The sequence below is a fragment of the Lepidochelys kempii genome, chromosome 6 (genome assembly GCF_965140265.1).
Source record: "Lepidochelys kempii isolate rLepKem1 chromosome 6, rLepKem1.hap2, whole genome shotgun sequence".
NCBI lineage: Eukaryota > Metazoa > Chordata > Testudines > Cheloniidae > Lepidochelys > Lepidochelys kempii.
Genome location: NC_133261.1, coordinates 41,576,855 through 41,596,344, shown reverse-complemented (window position 1 = coordinate 41,596,344; position 19,490 = coordinate 41,576,855). Strand labels below are relative to the sequence as shown.

Here is a 19,490-nt window from a genome sequence, read left to right as displayed (position 1 = left end):
TTTTTCACGGTCTGAATATGTTGGCTTAGTTTAATACCAGGCTGTTGGAAAAACAAGCAGGAAACAGGACAATGGCTTGAGATAACCATCCATCTGCCCAGCAAGGTACAATGCAGGAGCCCTTTGCTTTGATGGTCTCTCTCTGACTGCCTACAGAGTTACCCAAACTGGTTGTGGGCAGCAAGGTCCAAGTCTGAACTCAGGAGAACAAAAAACTAAACTAGTTTTAAAAGGACACCCCATCAAACGGGGAAAACGACTGACACCCAGACCAAGAGGTTCAGGCCTGGCTAGAGTCTCTGTAGAGATGGCATGCCTCTAGGTAAGAAAAAGATGCATATAGACCTACTGTTTTAGAATCCTTTTTCTCTTATGCTATGCTTTATTTCTACTGTTAAAATCAAACAATGCTTTGGTTTAAAAAAGGTTGTCTGATTACTGTTTGCACCACTGGCCACAGACTCCTGAAGGGAAGAAACTTCAGGTACTGAACCCACGTGGTCTTGCTGGAATAAGCATGATTGATTGCAGAGCACTGTAGCCCAGACCCTGGGCCAAGAGTGGGATTCCACCCCGAAAGAGGTAAAGACTCAAGGCCTGACAGCTGACGGGGTGCACTTTGAGACCAGCAAGGGGTCGGGGTGCAGATAGTCCAGTAACTGTGACACCCACCACCACCTATTGCTGTGATGCTATCCTGTCCGGCTGGTGAAGTTCCAGCTGATACTGTGTGTAATGGTGCAGAGTAAATTCTTATCTATTCATCTGATTTCCCTAAAATCCCCCTATGCCAGCCAGATAGTCACAACAACAAAAAAGGGGGAGCTATTTTCAAAAATATTTAGTGTGAAGCTCTTTAGCACTAATATTACCTTTGTTCAGAAAAATCTCTAAGTGAGCAGGCTCAGCCAGCCAACTCTGTTCACTGGTATGTGATGTCACAAAGCCTTTGTTTTTTCCCCCTCTCTACATCTGCTCTTATGAGAATTTACACAAATACCCATTTTCTCAGAGGGATGTTAGGGAACTGGATTTTTGTACAAACGTCCCCTTGTTTCAAGTATGCCCCCTCTTCAAAATCTCTCTTAAAGAGATAAAATAAATGAAGCGTGCTAATTGAGCTATTAGATAATAACTAAGGGTTACATTGTATCATTTAAATGCCAGTGTAGGGAAAGGAACATGGTGCAAGCATAGGCCCAAATGGGCCAGTATGTGTGGATGGATAAGTAACATCACCCACCGCTGTGAAAGCCCCTCCATGTGAGCTCAGCGGTTTGGGGATCTGATGAATCTTTAGAAAGCATGGCTGGGCAGGGAAGGAGACTAGGGAGTTAGGACAAGCCACTCTCCCTACTCTTCTCTGAATCTGTGAAACACCACAGCAGCTACACACACAGCCTCCCCTGCAACCCCACACCTTTGCTTCAGACAGCTCCAGTTTCTTGTCTATTCCATTAACTCCCACACTAATGAGTCCTGCAGTGGCATTGCCCTGCTGCTAGCCCCACAACAGGTACACTGACACTGCATACACGCCCTCTCCCCTTGCACGTGTATGGCTTTGTATCCTTGGAGCACTGTATGCCCCTCCTATCAATAGCCTTTGACAGCCATAGCCCCCTGCTAAGGAAACACCAATTCTAAGTTGTCAGTTAATTCACAATACTAATTTGAATTTTGCTTTTCCCATCAACTGTTGGGGAATGAATTTTATTTGTACTTGTGAAAGGTCAGAATTCCGCAGTCACTACAGGAAAGGATCAATCCATCACTGTTGTTGAGTCTGCAGACAGACTTTTTAACCCCCTATGAATCTTTGTGCCCAAGGAGTTAGATTTTCCTAATATGTTTTCCATTGTCAACTACAGATGCAGTGAAACTGCCACAGTGCAAAGTACTTAAGGACTTGGAAAGCCCACTCTGTATAGTGATGAGACAAAATGGGATCTCAGTGTCACTTCATTTCTGGATCTTCACTGTGCAGAAAATGGCACAAAATCACAGAGCTTTTGTGAAGAAGATTAGTGCCCCGTAGGAAAGAATTCAAACCAGTATGCAAACAACTTGGACTGAAGCCAAACTCGGATAGTGAAGGTTAATGTTTCATTAGTAGCCCTCCCAGTTCCCAAAGCTTACCATTAAGGTGAGACAAATAGTCAATGTATGCCAGTACATATTCTGGAATGTCTCCATATTTCTTCAGTCCCAACTCAAAAATCTTGAAGGCCACTGACTTGTCCTGCAAATGTTAAAATAGCGCTATTAGATTCAAAAAGCAGCACAACTATTAACACTCCATTAATCCCAAAGAATATGTCTGAGTTTACCTTACTACAGTAATACTCCATCAAAGCTGCCGTAACATAGACATGATGGCGAGTCCGGGCATCCTCTCTCGCTTTCTTAAATATCATTCTTCCAGATTTGATGCCTTCTGCCCGCCTTGCAAATTTCATATACTGTATATATACCTGAAATATACATGATGATTTGTTCAACACACAAGATGGTATGCAAAATATAAAAGTATTAAGATATGAAAAAGATCCTTTGGGCATATCTAGAATCCGCTCCAGTCACAAAATATAATAATTCATAATAGAAACAACACGTTCAGACAAGGTAGCAACTATGAGACAGCATCATGGAATATATACTGCACCATAGCTTTAATCGACCTATTTATTTTTGACACGAGGCCTGTATAAAATTACAAGGATAATCAATATTAAAATTCTTGAGGCAGGAGAGGTGGGTAGGTGGGTATGAATTTACATAGGCTATTGCCTTCAGAGAATTACAATTATACATAAGTCATTTGCTGTTTCTAAAAATGGCAAGTATCTTACAGGGATAACAGAGCACATACAGGAGGCCATAAGACCCATAACTGAAGATGTATGCTAAAAGTCTGTTCAAAAATTCACTAGTGGGTAACGGGATCTGAAATACTATTCATTCTGTCCTATTAGACTTGTAATTTTGATGTATGGTCATGCAAATAGCAAGCATATGGTAATTAATTAACTGATCTGTGGTGTGTATTCTCTATGGACTTGAGTCTCCTTTCACTTATTCTGGGTTAAATTAGGAGTAACAGCATTGATTTAACTGAAAAACTGGTGAGTGAGAGAGAGAGAATCAGGCTCTGGGAGTTTCACAGAGATGCACTTGTACTTGAAGCTGCATTGCGATCTAGTAAACAGAGACCTGGACTGGAGTTAGGAGACCAGATTTCTGACTCTGCCACTGCCCTGCTGTATGACCTTGGACTTATCACATTACCTCTCTGCGCCTCTGTTCCCTTCCCACCTTGTCTTGTCTATTCATAATATAAGCTCTTCAGGACAGGAACTCTACCTCACTATGTGTTCGTACAATGCTAGTACAATAGGCACTATTGTAATACAAATAGTAATAATACAACTTTCTTTTTTTCCTCCTTAAAGTGTCAGCGTAGTACTAATCTTGGGTATTTATGCAGTGTACTTCATCCCAAAGTGCTTCATAAACTTAAACATAAAGCACCACTGCGTTGCATCATCCACTGGGATAGAGAGTGGCAATCAATGGGTGCAAAGCACGCAGTTATGGCAAGAGGAAATGAAATTTTGGTCAAGTCAACAAAGCAAATGCCTATTCTTATGAAGCATGTCAAGGGATCTTCAAAGTCCATTCGAATGGATATGGCTTGCTGTAGGTTTTTAAGGACACAGAGAGTAAAGTGCATGGTACCTAATTTATCCACCTTGGAAGACTAAAGGGCAGAGTTGTTAACCCTGCTGGAATTTGAAACTGTGGTTTCCAAGAGTCTACGTATTCTCAACCTAATACTTAGTCCACTAGTCATCCACTCGAGCTATTAACTGATGAGAACGCTACCCATTCTTTGGGTGTACTGAGATCAATATGACTGGAAATGTGTAAAAACTAAAACTGAATAGTATAGAATCATCTTACCAAAGTAGGATCAATATCTTCAATAGCCAAGAGCCGGTTATATATGCTGTGCACCTTCTCATACTTCATTCGACTCTGAGGAAATAAAATAAAATAAAAAAATTGCTAACATGCTTCATAATACTAGAGAAGCTGAAGTTCCTGGAAGTCTCTCTCTGCCACTGTCTGCCTCTACCTACTTGTTTGAAAAATAATAATTAAATAATTAAGTAGAAAGCTGAATATTTCTCACATATTTTTGGAATTAATAATATAGAAATATTTTCCCATTATATTACTTTAGCCTACAAAGTATCAATGTAGGCTGAGAAGTTTGGCAGAATTAATATTCTGTTTATACAGTACTTTTCAAGCAGATGAGATTTTGGAGAAAAGACATCTTGTCCCACTGGAGTTTGAGTCAATACTGAAATCTTTACGCTTACCTCTTCATAGTCTGCATATGCAAAGTACAGAAGCATGTTCTTCTTTAGTAAAGTGCTGATCGCTCTTTCATAAATATTAGCAGCCTCATCACTGAACAGTTTAGCATTGTTCATGTCCTATGATAAACAAACATTGTACCAACATTATTTAATACTCATGACACTGAAGACAAAATCAAGATCTGATCTGGCAGGCACTTGTGCACATGGATTTTATTTATGCGAGTAGTCCTACTGAATTCAAATGGAGTATTGACTCCATTCGCTCATGTACATAAGCGTTTGAAGGGTCAGCATTAGAATGCTAATATATGTATCAACCATAAAAATCTAACATTTAAACTACTTAAAATATTTAATGCCAACATTATAATTGCATTTCATAACTCAAAGTCTCTTAAGTGCAATTATTTTTAATTTTTGATATTATGGAATACTATTCAGAATTCTAAAATCTACACACAGTTTGAAATGCTAAAAATGTGTTTTCCCCTTTGGCCGTATCCATTCCCTTACCCCTTTCTCAGCTAGCAGCTTACTGGATTGCTCAAGATACTGTGCAGCCTCGTACCAGATATCTGGATGATGCCCGAGGACCAACAGGCACTGCTCATAAGCAAACATAACTAGGGGGAAAAAGTCAAAGTGATAAATATTCCTAGCAAAAGAATTTGTATGACTCTATATTAGTAACTTACACTGGTTAACTAAATTACAAATGTACCAAACACAGAAGTATCAGATAATACAGTAGATCCTACTAATACACAACGTGGCTTGAGGACAGCCTGCCTCTCTTCGGGACACTACCCAGTTGTAGTCAGTGGACATACTGATGCAAGATCCCCTCAGTATAACAGAGAGGGGGTGACTGGAAAAGTCTTCTGCATATGGGCCTGTGTCCTCCCATCATGGTCTGAAATAGCCTATATTTGCAGATTTTCCAGGCCTGCTATAGGGCATTTGCAGCCTGGCCTTTGAAGGGAGTTAAGGCAGCTTGAAGTGCTGACAGAAGTGTTGCAGTGTTATTTGTATGTAGAGCCGGAATTGGGATTAATGAAGAAAAAACATGATTTGACCAACTTTAGACATAGCACCTTAACATTGACAATGTTAAGAACACTTTACTTCTGCAGCTGAAGGTCACTCCCAATTCTCAACGATTCAAATCATGTTGCAGAGTATCTATGTCTGATTCTGATATTTAATCATGTTACCTCTTTTTGTTATGAGAGTTTGGTCTTCTGTGCGCAGTGGATTACTCTTTTCCCACTGGATATATTTCTTCCACATGTCAACCTGCTGAGCCTCTTGGGGAGTATTCTGTGGGGGGACGGAGGGAGCATTGCGATCCAGACCTTTCATAACAGTCTCATATTCCTGAAGAGGTAGATAATGTTTTAAGTTGTAGAGAGAAATAGACATCGTGAAAGTGACTGCTTACAGGTATGCTTAGCATTTTTGTCCTGTGAAAATATCAAGTCTATCAGCCTACCAAACAAGTAGCTTAAAATCTTAACTAGGCTTAATGTTTTCTGGCTTTTATGGAATTAAACAATGTAAAAATGAAGTGAACAGGAGTCTGTACCTTGGCCACACGTCTAGCATTCATATAATCTCTACTCCGATCTTCAATCATTTTTTTAGCTAGGTGAATATTGATTCCCTGGGGAGAAAAATAAACAGCAATTGAAAATACACTATTTTACAAAAACATACAAACTACTGGATTTTATTTCAGAGAGAGGAAGGGCCCTGTAAAACAATTTAAGAATGTTCAACAGAAGTCTTTTAAAAGGTATGGACATCAGAAAACAACAAATATCTCCAAATAAATGTATGATAAGCGGCCAAGTTAGGGAACAAATGCGATGACGTGAACAATCTGTGTTTGGCTATTTCTTTTTGCTCCCAAAACTTTTTAGTCATTTATATCACAAAATATTTTTGATTTTTTTACTTCTAACACTATGCCCTAAGTGATGTTTGACTGTGCAGGACGGATTCAGAGACTTAAGACTTCTAAAACATAAGAATAAACTTTACATACAAATTATGGGACATAAGACTGAAATTTTGTCTTGCCCGAAGCAATGATCAGTCCACAGTCAGTCACAATTCCTTCCCTCATTACCCCTTGTCCTTTATCAAGTGAAGCTCAGCTCTGTTGTCCAGCACATTGCAGAGGTCAGAGCCAAGGCACTGGCCACTCCCATCCCTCCTTGCTCATCTATGAGGGGTTAAGAGTAATAACAGCTCCACAAAATCTGCTCTGTCCCATTAATACAGATTGGCAATCAGGGTACTCAAGTAGGTGAGTAGGCTTTGTACACACTTATTCCCCAAGGTGGGCACATAGGACAAGTTATAATCATGCCCCTTAAAAAATTTATTAATTTTAAATTTCTGAGAAAGATAATCATATTCTTTAAACTCATCGTGCTGTTCATTTAAATGGAATGAAACTCCCTTGGTATTTGCTACTTCAAATGCCTTACACATCGGACTAAGGGCATGAACTGGACTAGATCCTGCAAATTTTACTCTCTCCTGCAATTTGTTGAATGCCATAAACTCCTACTGAATTCAGGCCTTAAGGGAACTCTGTGGGGATATGGCACCTACTGAGTACAGATCAAATAAGACCCTAAAAACCAGCACACTTAGATATTCAAAAGGCTCACGTTTTTCTTGACTCTTCACAATGGACATCAATATTAAAAATAAAAAATTGCTACTAAAACTCTCCAATACAGCAGACGGAAAACGCATGACACTATGTAACTTAAAACATCACAACAAACTATATGAAAAGGGAAAAATTCTCAAAGTTTATCTGAACAAATAGTCTGTAAGTGAAGAAATACAAAGAAACAAATTATCACCCTGTAAAATTCTCACATGGATGCACAAAGAGCTCACCATTGTACATACAAAACATGCATTGGACTACCTTTTATCTGTTTACACACATATATAGGGTGGACACAATTCTGCGACCAACTTTTAGTCGTTTTTAAGACAGGATTTTCTAAACAAACCTAAAATCACAAACAATTTTATTTTCTCAGTTACCTCTTCATATTTGTTATAATCTCTCCAGAGTTGTTCAATGTTGATCATTGGGTTCACACAACCTCGCTGGTAAACCCTACGAACAGCAGTTATCCTCTGGTTTTCTGCATAAGATCCAACTGCCTCTCTAATAGTGAAGTGAGACACTAACATGTCAGTAATTAAAACACTGTAACTTATATAAAACATTATAATTACATGAATTAACTTTTAAAATATACTTAAAAGTACTTACACGCCTTTCAAAAAATTGATGTAATCCACCCAGATCTACGTAAAAAAAAAAAAAAACAAAACAGAAAAAATTAAATCAAGAAGCACTTAGTACAGTAATCAGAAATAACTAGTTAGATAACAAAACATACCTGGTATGACATGATTTCCATGCCGATTTTATCCAGAGCAAAGTCATATGCCTGAGCCATTTTTTCTCTGAAAAAAATGCCACAATATTGAAAACATTCAGAGCTGGGACTAGGTTTTATCAATTTTAATGAATAGTATTTATTTTAAAAACTCTTTTAGCAACCAATTCTAAATATATATTTAAGTAAAAAAAGACTAGTGCTGTAAAATAGGTGTTTGGTTTCCCTAAATTCCTGGCATTCTGTATTCAGACAATTACCACAAGCAAGGAAGTTAAAAGGAAAACTGTAGCTGGCCTAGTGCACTGATGGCAGTACTTAATGCTCTCGTGTGCCTGGGGCTCTCTCTTCTTAGATGAGTGGAGCTCACATATGCCATGTGCACCAGGAACATAGGAGATAAGGCCAGTTGCTCTATACATATTCCTTGCTGACTGATTTACTTAGTGGCAATACCGGAAAGAGATTAGGAATCCCTGAGAAAAACAACAAAAAGCAGTTAAGAATTAAAAGGAGTGGTTTACAATTAAACAATTACAAAAAAATTGAATGGACCTGGTTTTTACTTTGAAATGCTCTTCTTCCCCTCCCTCCATAAAAATTTACTTCTTTTTAATAATCAAAAGATTTCATGGAAATTTTTTTAAAAATCTTTCCACCATCAACCTCTTGCTGCCCCTGGTCTCTGCCAAAAACTGTAATTTTGTTTTCACTCTCCCTTTTTCCATCTTCCCACCTGCCTTTTCACCCCCTTCTCCACACATTTTGCCACTGAAAAAAGGGTTAGGGAATATAAGACAAAGGAAAGGGGAGAAGAAATACCCCCCAAAATGTGGTTTTTCATATTTTTAATTGATAATTTTAAATTAAAAATTCTGATTTTCTTCATCAAATTTATTTACCATTTTTAACAGCAGTAGTAATGAGTATGTATATCTTCGCTAAGTGATGACTGTGGAGAGAACATGACAACAACCTACAGCTTCTTAAAGTGTAAACGTTAAGGCCATGTCTACAAGGGCTACAGCAGCACGGCTATGCCACTGCAGCTATGCTGCTGTAGCACCATAGCGTAGACGTTTCTTGCGGCTTCAGAAGGAGTTTTCCCATTGCTATCACTAATCCACCTCTCCAAGCAGCCGTAGCAGAGTCGACAGAAGTATTCCGCAGTAATCTAGCCACATCTACATCAGGGGTTAAATCAGCTTAATTTCGGTGCTTGGGGGTGTGAATTTTTCATGCCTCTAAGTGCTACCACTATGTCGATCTAACTTGTAAGTGTAGGCCAGGCCTTCGGATGGAGAGGAATTTAGTGCAGTACGCAGGAGTATAAGCAGGAGAAATGGGATGAAATTAAGGAAAGAAAAGTTTAAAATGAACATCCAAAAATTCTTCCCAACACCATGATGTATTAAGTTCTAGAATAGTCTTCCCAGGCCTTGTCTAAACTAGAGTTCTTCAACTGTTCCCACCTCGAATATTGTATCTTGATTAAAGCTAACACTTGAGCTGTATTACTTGACCATCAATCCTGGTCTACAGAAGGCTTTTATTATTTGCCCCCATTGACCAGAAAGTTTAAAATTAGATTAGACTAGGCAAAAGATAATGTATGATAGGGAACAATCCCTCATTAACAGGCAAATGGACAGGACAATTTACTTCTCTAACTTCTCTGGTTGTCTCAAGGAAGCAACTTTATCTGCTATTTTATATGGAGCATGAGTATGGCAACTGCCTTCCAGAAAGAATCAAGAGAAAATGTTTCTGGAACAGAGAGCAGGCGATATCTTATAGACCCATTATGATCAGAGCCAGGTTTGTCAAGACAAAACCCCTGTTCAATGCCTCATAAAGGAAAAGAGAACCACCATCAAAACTAAAGAATTTGGAACAAACCATTTTTACTTACTTGTAACTGGGTAGCTTTCCCTTGGTTTCACGTACATACGAAAGGTAACACTTCCATAAATCTATGTGTAGCACTTTCATAAGGCATCTTTGAAACAACTGTTAATATATGGAGAAAACGTGATCAGGAATCCAAGAACAGAAATTACATTTTTATATTATTTCTTTGAGCGCCTCAATTAAAACCTTCTCTGTTATTCTGAGCTGAAATGTATTGGAAAGAATACCTAAAATACCCACTGATTTGATAAGATTATCTTCATGTTAGGTAGTGAGAACTGGCGAGGTATAAAATGCAGGACAATTGTTCTGCTGACCCCACTGTTTACAGTGTGTTGACAGCAATAAAACCCACTTTAGTGATCATACTTCTAAGGTATCCTTGGATAAACTGGATAAAAAAAGAATAACTCAGATAAAATATTCAATGCAAGCTGCAGTTCTTTCCAATCTACTACCCCAGCCTTATGAGATGATACCTGGTCTCCTTATAAATATATATATTTCATATGTAAGGTCCTAAGAATTTTTTGTTTTAAAAACCAAAATCTTAAAAATTACATAAAGTATAGAATTTATTATTGGACTCACCTTTTCTACTTTGTCGTAATTTTTTGCTTTAATCTGTAGGGAAGCAGAAAAGAATAAATAAATTGGAAAAATCCTATTTTTAAAAGTAAATTTTGTATACGCAATGGTGAAATGGTTTGTCTGTGTTTAAAGTAATAATGAGTTCTAGTCCACTGCTCTAGCCACTAGGCCCACATTGCCTTATATTTCAACACAACATAACTCTGCAAAATTATTATTCATTGTACAAGAAGCCTCTATTTTTCTTGGCTATTTCTGTTTTTAGGGCCAAGTCTTAGTTCTATTGCAGTCAAATGGAGGTTTACTTCATTGACTTCCAACAGGACCAGAATTTTGGCCTTAATGAGCAGTCTTACTTATATTCTGTATTGGAAGTCAAATTTTCTAAGTTGGACACTTACTTTAAGGTGCTAAATTGTGGACTTAACTGCACAAAAACAGATACTAGTTACTTCTGTGCCCATCTGATCATCCAGATTCTGGGCACCCCATCTGAACCACCCTAGTTTGAATATTGAGCTAAATGGGTCATTTCATTTATCAATCCACTATAACATTTGAATTATGTTCTTTAACGTATTGCTGGCAAACATCATTACATCATGCTGAAAAGTGTGTGTGTTAAAATAAACCTCCTGAAATGTTCAAACAAGAGTTGGCTGAATAACAAAGTATTCTTGAGTAAACCCAGTAAATTCAGCTCTCATATTTGTGGAGTCATATTATTTATCATTTGGAAGTATGTTAGCAACTTCTACAAATTTCAGCAAGAGCGATTATTCATCCCAACTCATACCAGAAGAATGTTATTTTCCTGTTAAAAGTTTCAGTCATCCAATTAGAAAGCAGAAATATTCAGGGATTTATGTGACCAATCGTTCATTAACTGAACCTGATTTCTGAGTAATCTTAGTTAAGGCAACTTTTTAGTCACGGGCAGTAAACAAAAATTCATGGCCTGTGACCTGACCATGAGTTTTACTTTATACCCCTAACTAAAACTTGGGCCAGCGTTTCTCTATGGGGGTGGTCTGGGGGCACCATGGGTGCTGGAGGAGGTGGTCCAGCTGGGGCGGGGTGGGGGGGCAGGTGTGGTGCGTGATCTGGGACCCCCGCTGATGCTGGGGGGGAGGGGGAGATGGAGTGTGGCCCAGGACCCCTCCGCTAGTGGGGGGGGGCGGGGAGGGGTTGGTGGGGCAGGCAGGCTCCCTACCCAGCTCCAACCAGCATGTCCCTGCAGCTCCTAGGTGGAGGGCCTGGGGGCTCTGTGCGCTGCTCCCACCACAAGCAGCGGCTCTGCAGCTCCCATTGGCTGGCAACCACAGCCAATGGGAGCTGGGGCTGCCGCCTGCAGGCACAGACAGTGCGCAGAGCCACCTGGCTCCTCTGTCTAGGAGCTGCAGGAACATGCCGGTGGAAGCCAGGAAGCCCCCCCCCACCAAGATCAGTGCCGCCCCGCAGTTCAACCGTCTGCCCAGAGCCCCCTCCCACACACCCAAACTTCTGCAGGCAACCCCTGAGCCAGCTGCACCATCCGCTGCAGAAGTCACGGTATCTTAGTCATAGTAAACAGTTTGCAAACAACCAAAAGGCTCAAACTTGTTTGGTTGGTTGCATTATTCAAATATTTACAAACAATAAATATATTAGAAAAATTAAGGATCAGTTTGTGAATGTTCACAAACAGGAAAACAGCTAAATTTGCCAACTAGTTTTATGTGAAATAAGGAATTTGCTTTATAGTTTAGAACAAAATTCTGCTTTCCTATCAGTTACGGAACCAGTCTTACAATACGAGGAAATGACTGTAAACTCCCAAAACTGTAAGCCCAAACCAACAGAGTTCAGCTTTCAACCCATAAATATTTATATTTTCACAGAGCACAGCAATAATAGTGAACTCTACGTGAGGCTGCTAATGATCAGATGGGTTAACAGCCTTTGGTGTCACCTTGGACCATCTACTCCACTGGCCAGGAAACAAATGTTCCTGGTCAATGTTTATGAAGTAAACCACAACAGAGGAGGAAAAAATATATTACTTCTGCAGTTCCTAAAGGCCCCAATCAGGATCAGGGCCCTATTTTCCTAGGTACTGGCCAAACATATGAAGACCATGTTCCCTGACCCAAAGAAAGAGAGAGAGAGAGAAAAGAATTTTACCAAGAAGTCAGAGAAACACCAGTTGCTTTTCACTAGTAACATGGAGACCATCTGTAACCTCTAGTGGGATTTTGAAAAAGTTGATGTATGTATTATAAATAACTGACGGCTCTGGAATAAATACATAGTTGAAGTCTCATAGACCTGCTTATAACTTAACTGTACTGCAGCCTTACAGTCTGTGACAAACAGATCCTCTCAAGTTTATTACAGCCCTATATTTATGCTGTACACAATTAGCCCATAATTACTACAAATATAAAATCAAAAGACAAAGATCTCATCTAATTTTTAGCCCATTTGTTCCCACATAGTTCTGTGACTGGAAGTTCATAAGGCTAATGAACAAACTAAGTTGTGCGTGTAAGTCATCCCAACATCTTCATATAAAAGTTCAGCTTGATGCTAAGATTCCCTCCCATTACAGAAGCCATCCCAAGAACTGCAGCCTCTGGTTAGCTTTATAGTCTTATCAAACTAACTGGGATAATGTATGAATATGTGACTTTGCTTTTGTTTAAATGGTTAAATATCTAGTTGTCATTTCTGTCTTCCAGCTTTATTTGCAGGAACACACTGCATGCATTTCTGAATGTTCAGTTTATGTCCTTAAGTATCTAGCTGGAATGCGTACTTTGTCTTCTTAGGAGATTGAGGGCCTCTAGTCCATATTTTTACCACTTTCAGGACTGATTATTATATTTCCCTTTCCCCTGGCTTACCAGACAATTAATACAAAAGACAGCGTCTAGCTTTTTTCTGAATCATGGATGATTTTCCAAGCCAATCAGCCAAGTTTGTACCATTTCTCTGACATTCAAAGACAAATCTCACAAATCCCAGGAGGAACATAGAACTAGGAGAGGGATGAGAGAGCCCTTTCCCTTTAATTTATACAAACATCTCCACATGCAGGATGGAGCACTAAATACATTAACCAGCATCTTTGACTTATTTGTGGTGAAAAAGGGCAACTGTACCATAAAATCCAAGGGACAGAATCACAAATTCCACAAAGCTGACTGCTAATGAACAGTAACTGACAAACAGTATTATAATCCCTTACAAAAGGAAATGAAAGCCTGCCCTTAGCCCTGGACCTAAGTCTGATTAGATATGCAGATAAACTCTATAATTAAACTGAGGGAAACATGACTAATAAGTAATAGTGTCATCTTTCTAGGATTAATGCTATGAAGGAACCTTCCCCGTAAAAGAAAGGAGGAGAAGGGACATTAGCCATTTCCAGAATTCATCCGGTGGGCCCCAATATATTTCCATGTGTATTTAAACATTTACAGAAACACGTGGAACTGATCCACTAATACCCAAGTAAACATTTTATTCAAGCCAACTCCAAAAGCTTGCCCATATCCCATGAACAAAACAAACTATTTTAACAGGAGTTACCAACTCCAGCAAACTTCCTGTGAATCATGTGCACCTTGTCAAAGACACAAAAAACAAATCGGTTGCTTCAATATTAACAAACACATTTCAACAGTAATATTTCTTTACCAATTTTACCTTAAACTGTGAACTGCTTTCTTAATTTTTAAAGGCTATAAACAAACAAGAGATATTAAGGAGATCAATAAACCCTATATCCTACTCCTGATTTTGCCACAGGTCAATGACAGCACATCACCTTTGCAGTCTCAACATGGCACCTGCTCCCTGCTTAATACTGGATCCAACTTAAGGTCTTGATTTTTCAGGATTTCAGTGTGCAGAAACCCATCTATCGTAGTACTGCCTCTCCTTCCTTGACCTGATCGTACCAGCAGCAGGGATGCTGGAGCTGACTCTACTGAAACTGAGATTTGCAAGGAGACCTGCCTTTCTCAGTATCTGCCCCACAGCTCTGGAACTTCCTTTCTACAAGATACCCATTGATCATGGATCTCATGACCTTACATTTCACTCTTAATACTCGTCTCATAACACTTTATTTCATCCAATAACTGCCCAAAAGACAGTGAAACACACACCCAAGTAGAAGGCTCACAAACAAAGGATAGCAAATATAGTTTTACTGACAGCTTTAAGTATATGTGTTGCCTCTCATGACACTGATGAGCATGTGGTAGGATAATTAAAATAGATTTTAAGGCTGCATTTACAGGGTAGGCTGAGCTATGTTCAGGCCCACAGACTAGAAGACCTAACCACACAGGTACAAATGGGCTAAATTTGCATAAATATGCTAAGGTATTAGCAGTCACTCCTTAAAGTAGAAGGGAGAAAGTCTGCAAATGTAAGTTCCATCTGTGCTAGAAAAAATATGCTTGCAGTAAAAAAAGGATCCTTAAACCAAAAGGAATGGAAATTATTTAGCTTGAAAAGCTATAAGAGTAAAGTACTCTGCTCCTGAATTTCAGGCTTAGCCATTGCCAGCATCTTGATTCTCTTTGACGTTTTAAGGCCACTGCCTATCTAGGTTTATGAAATGTATATATCATTATATCCTCATTTAATTAACGCTTTCTCATATAGCAGTGCATATTTCAGACCTTTCTCTCTCATTTGATTTGTAATATATTCTTCACGGCTCTTGTTTATTTATAGCCATTAAACATTATGGAATAAGTTCATACTTTAATGGAAAATTTTCAAAGATCCTATTTGCATTCTTTTATTTTGTAACAGGAGAGAAAAGTGCTGGAATATTTAAAAACTAACGAAAAAAGAAACAGTTTGCACGGTAAATCCTATTGCTCTTGTTTTTTCAGTGCTTTCAAAATTTTTACCCTTTAGCTATGGAGCCACAGGATAAAAGCTCTTGGCCTTTTCTCATTCTCCATGAGGAGGTAGGAATCCATGAGGACACAGTGAGCAAGGTCTGTTTTAGCCCATGTAGATGTACTTTGTAGATGTACAATGTAGATGGTACTGTTTTAGCCCATGTAGATGTACAGTGTAGATGTACTTTCATTATTATTTTAAAACACAAGGAAGATAGGTTTTAAAAGAGCTTGTAGAAGGAGCGCCTTCTAGCTTTGCAGAAGGCCTCAAATAAACATTCCTATTTATACATTCTGCTACCGCCCATTCCTTTAGCTTCCAGAAACAGGGAAACACGGATTTTGGATCAAGTATTGAAGGAAATATTATTTTGGGTTCTAAACTTTTAACAGCTGCATCAGAGGTTCTATTTACCCTTGCAGCCTCTTGCAATTCATCTGAATCACTCCCTCTTGCTGAATCCTCCTCTAAGCAGAGCCCTAGTTTCCATTTATTCTCCCTAGCCTTGGAAAAGTTCCATTCATATTTTTATACATATTTAGTGACCAGCAGTACTTCAGGGACAGCCTTTACCCAGAAGGTAACTTTGCCTTTGTTTTCCCACTCATTTGCAGGGAATAATTTCTTTTGCAAGTGGGACAAGGGGCAGAAGTTGGACTAAAATACTTCCTCCTCCACGCTGGTATAGGGACCCTAACACAGATACTGTCTCGCAATATTCCTGTTCCTTTGATGGCTTCCAACATTCCCCAGTAACCTGATTTCCAGCCCCTTCATTCCTGAATATTTGGAAATAAATTCAGGAACAAAGAGAGTCATTTAAACTCTGAGAATTCAAAACATGAAAGAAATATTACAGAGGAAATCTAAGAAAGAAAAGCCTGTGAGCCTGATTCTACACTGCCTTGAACCCTATGCAGCCATTTATACCTATGTAGTGAATGTAAACATTAGAACAGGAGTATGTACAATCACTTTGCAGTCATAAATAACTCCACAAAATCCCCATTAGTGGAAAATTAAACCCTACCATTCCACAAGAGTATGTTTTTTACACACAAAGAGCACAGCATATACAGTACATCTCCCTTTCTACACCTCTATAAAGGATTGTGCATTATGATGCATGCAATAACTCTGTAATAAAAAAGCAGCTGGCCTCAGAAGGCATTTCCTGCTCTGACAGGCAATTTAATATTTAACAAACGAAAATTTTAAAGTAGAGCATCCCTGCTGTCCCGGGACACTGTGATAAGAGGTATCAGCTTTGCATACCTCCAGGTATGGAGTACCTATCTACTTCCACTTCTCACTGCTTCTTAATATAATTGGAACATTATGATGTTTGCATAACTTCTCTTAAAAATGTTTATCATGACACCTTACAATTATTTTAACAAAAGTCTCTCATGGGATGCAAACTTTCATGAAGTGTTTGATTCCCTCCTATTTTTTTAATTGAGGATGAAGGGGCATAACTGTCAATAGCTTTAAAATTCTCCATTGTTTGTAAGGTCTTGGAAGCTTGAAAAGGACATCTTTATGATTTGGGTCTAATCTTACAAAGTGCTGCTCATCTCTAGGAAGTGAAGAGTGCCCTCAACTCTCATTAAAGACAATTGGCAGTGCGAGCTCTCCGCATCTCCAAGGAGGTCTTACAGGTTCATGTCCCTTGTCCTCTTCCATTGGGCTAACAGTGATTTTTGACTCTTGTTTCTAATGCAGGAGAAGCCCAGGGGCCTTGGTTCTATTTACTTCTACTTATTAATGTAGAATCTTCATCAAGATCAGCAGAAATAAGGCAATTCTTAGAGCTGAGCGTATGAATAAAGTTTTGGCCCTGTTCCCCACATGAAAGGGGGCCCAAAGCATTTTTTTTCTAAATCCCATAAGGGATCTAAAAATTGAAATGTATATTAAAAAAATAAACTATTCCTAACATAGTTCACCCTTTGGTCACTGACTAATCATAAATAGACACCAGTGCAGGACTAGCCTGATTTTCTGTATGCGCAAAACAATACAGGCAGCAAGGGGAGTTCAAGACAGATGCTGGTCAGCTGGATTCTGCCACCTGTGGCGAACCATGGAAAGACTGTTTTGCAGGGCATCTGTGACTTATATTGTTAACCAGAATAACCAGGCATAGTTGAAGGAACAGTGCGGGCAGTCTGCATACGTATCTGCCATGATCAAGGCAAGGGCCTCAACCTGCAACCCCCTATTCACATGACTCCTACATTCAGTATGAAGAGGGTGGGCCTAGGGCTGATCTCAGCAACTGTACTTTGCTAGCTTATTAATGCAGGTTATGGGGCATTATGCCTGTTGCTTGGTAACAGCCAAAAGCAGACCAATAAAATCCAAAGGCCCAATTTTTGATCCAAAGTATCTGAACACCCCTTTAAAAATATTTTTGAAAAGATAAAGGCAATACAAAGTTAGATAGTGCAAATTTATTCTGTTATGCATGTGTTACTGCTGTATGAAGGACCAAGGGAGCTCTCCACTACATGAGTTACAGCTGGTCACAGGAAGGCTGCCCCTATGACTTGACTAACATTCAGAGTTCAGTGCAATGCGAAGACAGCGGCAGAGCTGACAATTTTAGAAAAAAGCTACTCCTGCATATTTCAGACACATGCAGATTATATGGTGAAAAAAATAAATAAATCAGTCCTTGGATGAATCCTACCCCCCACTGAAGCCAATGTGAGTTTTGGCATTGATTTCAGTGGGATCAGGCTTTCAACTCCCCTTTTTAAAAAAACCTCAACTCTGTTTTTAATAAGTAATTGAGATGCTGCAACTGAATTCTTTCCTTAGGAAAAAAAAATACCAGCCCCCATTACACTGGTCATCAGTTTATTAGACCATTAATACTGGATTGCTGTATCTGACTATAAAAAGCATAACAGGCACGAGATACTGCCCCCTTCTGCCTCAAGTCAGCTTGCTTTGTGCCACTGGAAAGGTATAGAGGGGGAATGGCCACAACATCTGTGCTGGAGCTTCCCTAATATGGTGCAATCGCCACAGGTACTATAGCTGCCATAGCCTGTTCCACACCCCACTTACAGTTCTTGGCTTCAGGGCTATGTCAAGATTGTAGAACAGGATATAGCCTGAGCACACCTCACTCTAGCTTTCCCAAGCAGGCACAGTCTAGAGCATGATGTAGGCTGTTCCAAACGTTGTCAAGCTAGGGATGACATAAAACCAACCTCAAGGTCAGGGAGTCAAAACCAACTCTCTGATTGCTTCCCGCAGGCTATACTTAGAGGAGACTGGGTGCAGGAGAGAATCCAGATCTAACTTACTGTGTGAAAAAATTTACATGCTCATGAAGTCTAAAAACAATCAACATAAAGATAAGACAAGTTTGTCACATTTTGGACCAGACAATACAAATCTAAAACCCTTTCTTTAAAATGCTTTCTACTTCTATAAATATTTTTAAGATAGAGACAGCTCATTTTGCTTCAAGCAGCAGTGGTTTACAAGTTTACAGCATGAGAATCCAACTGCTCCAATATTTATTTGTATTGCAAGATTTTTTTTTTTTTTAAATCTGGGTGCTACTGAGAATGACAAACACGAGTAAAACTGTGATAAAATCCATTCAGAAAAAAAAGTATTTTTAGAGTATACCAAAAACTTATGATTTTTCCTCAGTAGGAATAGTAAATTAAAAAAAAATAAATCAACTAGACTTTTAGTACCTGATTCTAACCTCACATCTACATTACACCAGTGTAACTACACTGAATTTCATCGGAGTTACTTCTGATTTACAAAGCAGAGAGATAAAAAGCAGGCCCTTTGGATGTATTAACTATTAGTGGGTTCTGAGTCTATTTTCATGTCCAGGCTAACGTAAGAAATCTTTTAAAAATACATAAAATTAAGCTACTGCCAAACTATTTGAGACATTTGCATCCAGGCACCATCTTGCTGAACAAGGATTGATGTGCAAGGACACCTAATATTTATAATTCTCAGAGACAGATTTAGGAGGTGATGTGTAGGCAAACTCTGAAATCCACTTATACCCACAGCTACCATATAAAGGACTGAATTGGTGTGTAAGTTACATGCTGAAGAGCCTAAAGAATTAAAGTAAGAAGAGTCTACTTTCACTTGCACGTGCTTACATCCTTTTTCATGCTTTTCTTAATAGCAGTCTGTTTTCTTACTCCTCAGGACAAGTCAGACTATTTTGAATTCTCAGATTCTTCAGTAGACCAAAATA

General features: G+C 39.0%; 1 protein-coding gene across 4 annotated transcripts in view; it reads right to left on the bottom strand.

Moving 5' to 3' along the window:
* The window catches only part of CSTF3 (cleavage stimulation factor subunit 3), a 136,662-nt gene that overhangs the window by 9,957 nt on the left and 107,215 nt on the right, over nt 1-19,490 (bottom strand). For all 4 annotated transcript variants that reach the window (XM_073347707.1, XM_073347709.1, XM_073347710.1 and 1 more), the window contains 12 exons: nt 10,331-10,363; nt 9,741-9,838; nt 7,829-7,895; nt 7,699-7,733; nt 7,464-7,590; nt 5,977-6,054; nt 5,606-5,768; nt 4,905-5,014; nt 4,389-4,505; nt 3,964-4,038; nt 2,331-2,474; nt 2,140-2,242 (listed from right to left, as the gene is read on the bottom strand). In XM_073347707.1, coding sequence (XP_073203808.1) covers nt 2,140-2,242; nt 2,331-2,474; nt 3,964-4,038; nt 4,389-4,505; nt 4,905-5,014; nt 5,606-5,768; nt 5,977-6,054; nt 7,464-7,590; nt 7,699-7,733; nt 7,829-7,895; nt 9,741-9,838; nt 10,331-10,363 — 1,150 coding nt within the window. The remainder of the gene's footprint in view (nt 1-2,139; nt 2,243-2,330; nt 2,475-3,963; nt 4,039-4,388; nt 4,506-4,904; nt 5,015-5,605; nt 5,769-5,976; nt 6,055-7,463; nt 7,591-7,698; nt 7,734-7,828; nt 7,896-9,740; nt 9,839-10,330; nt 10,364-19,490) is intronic.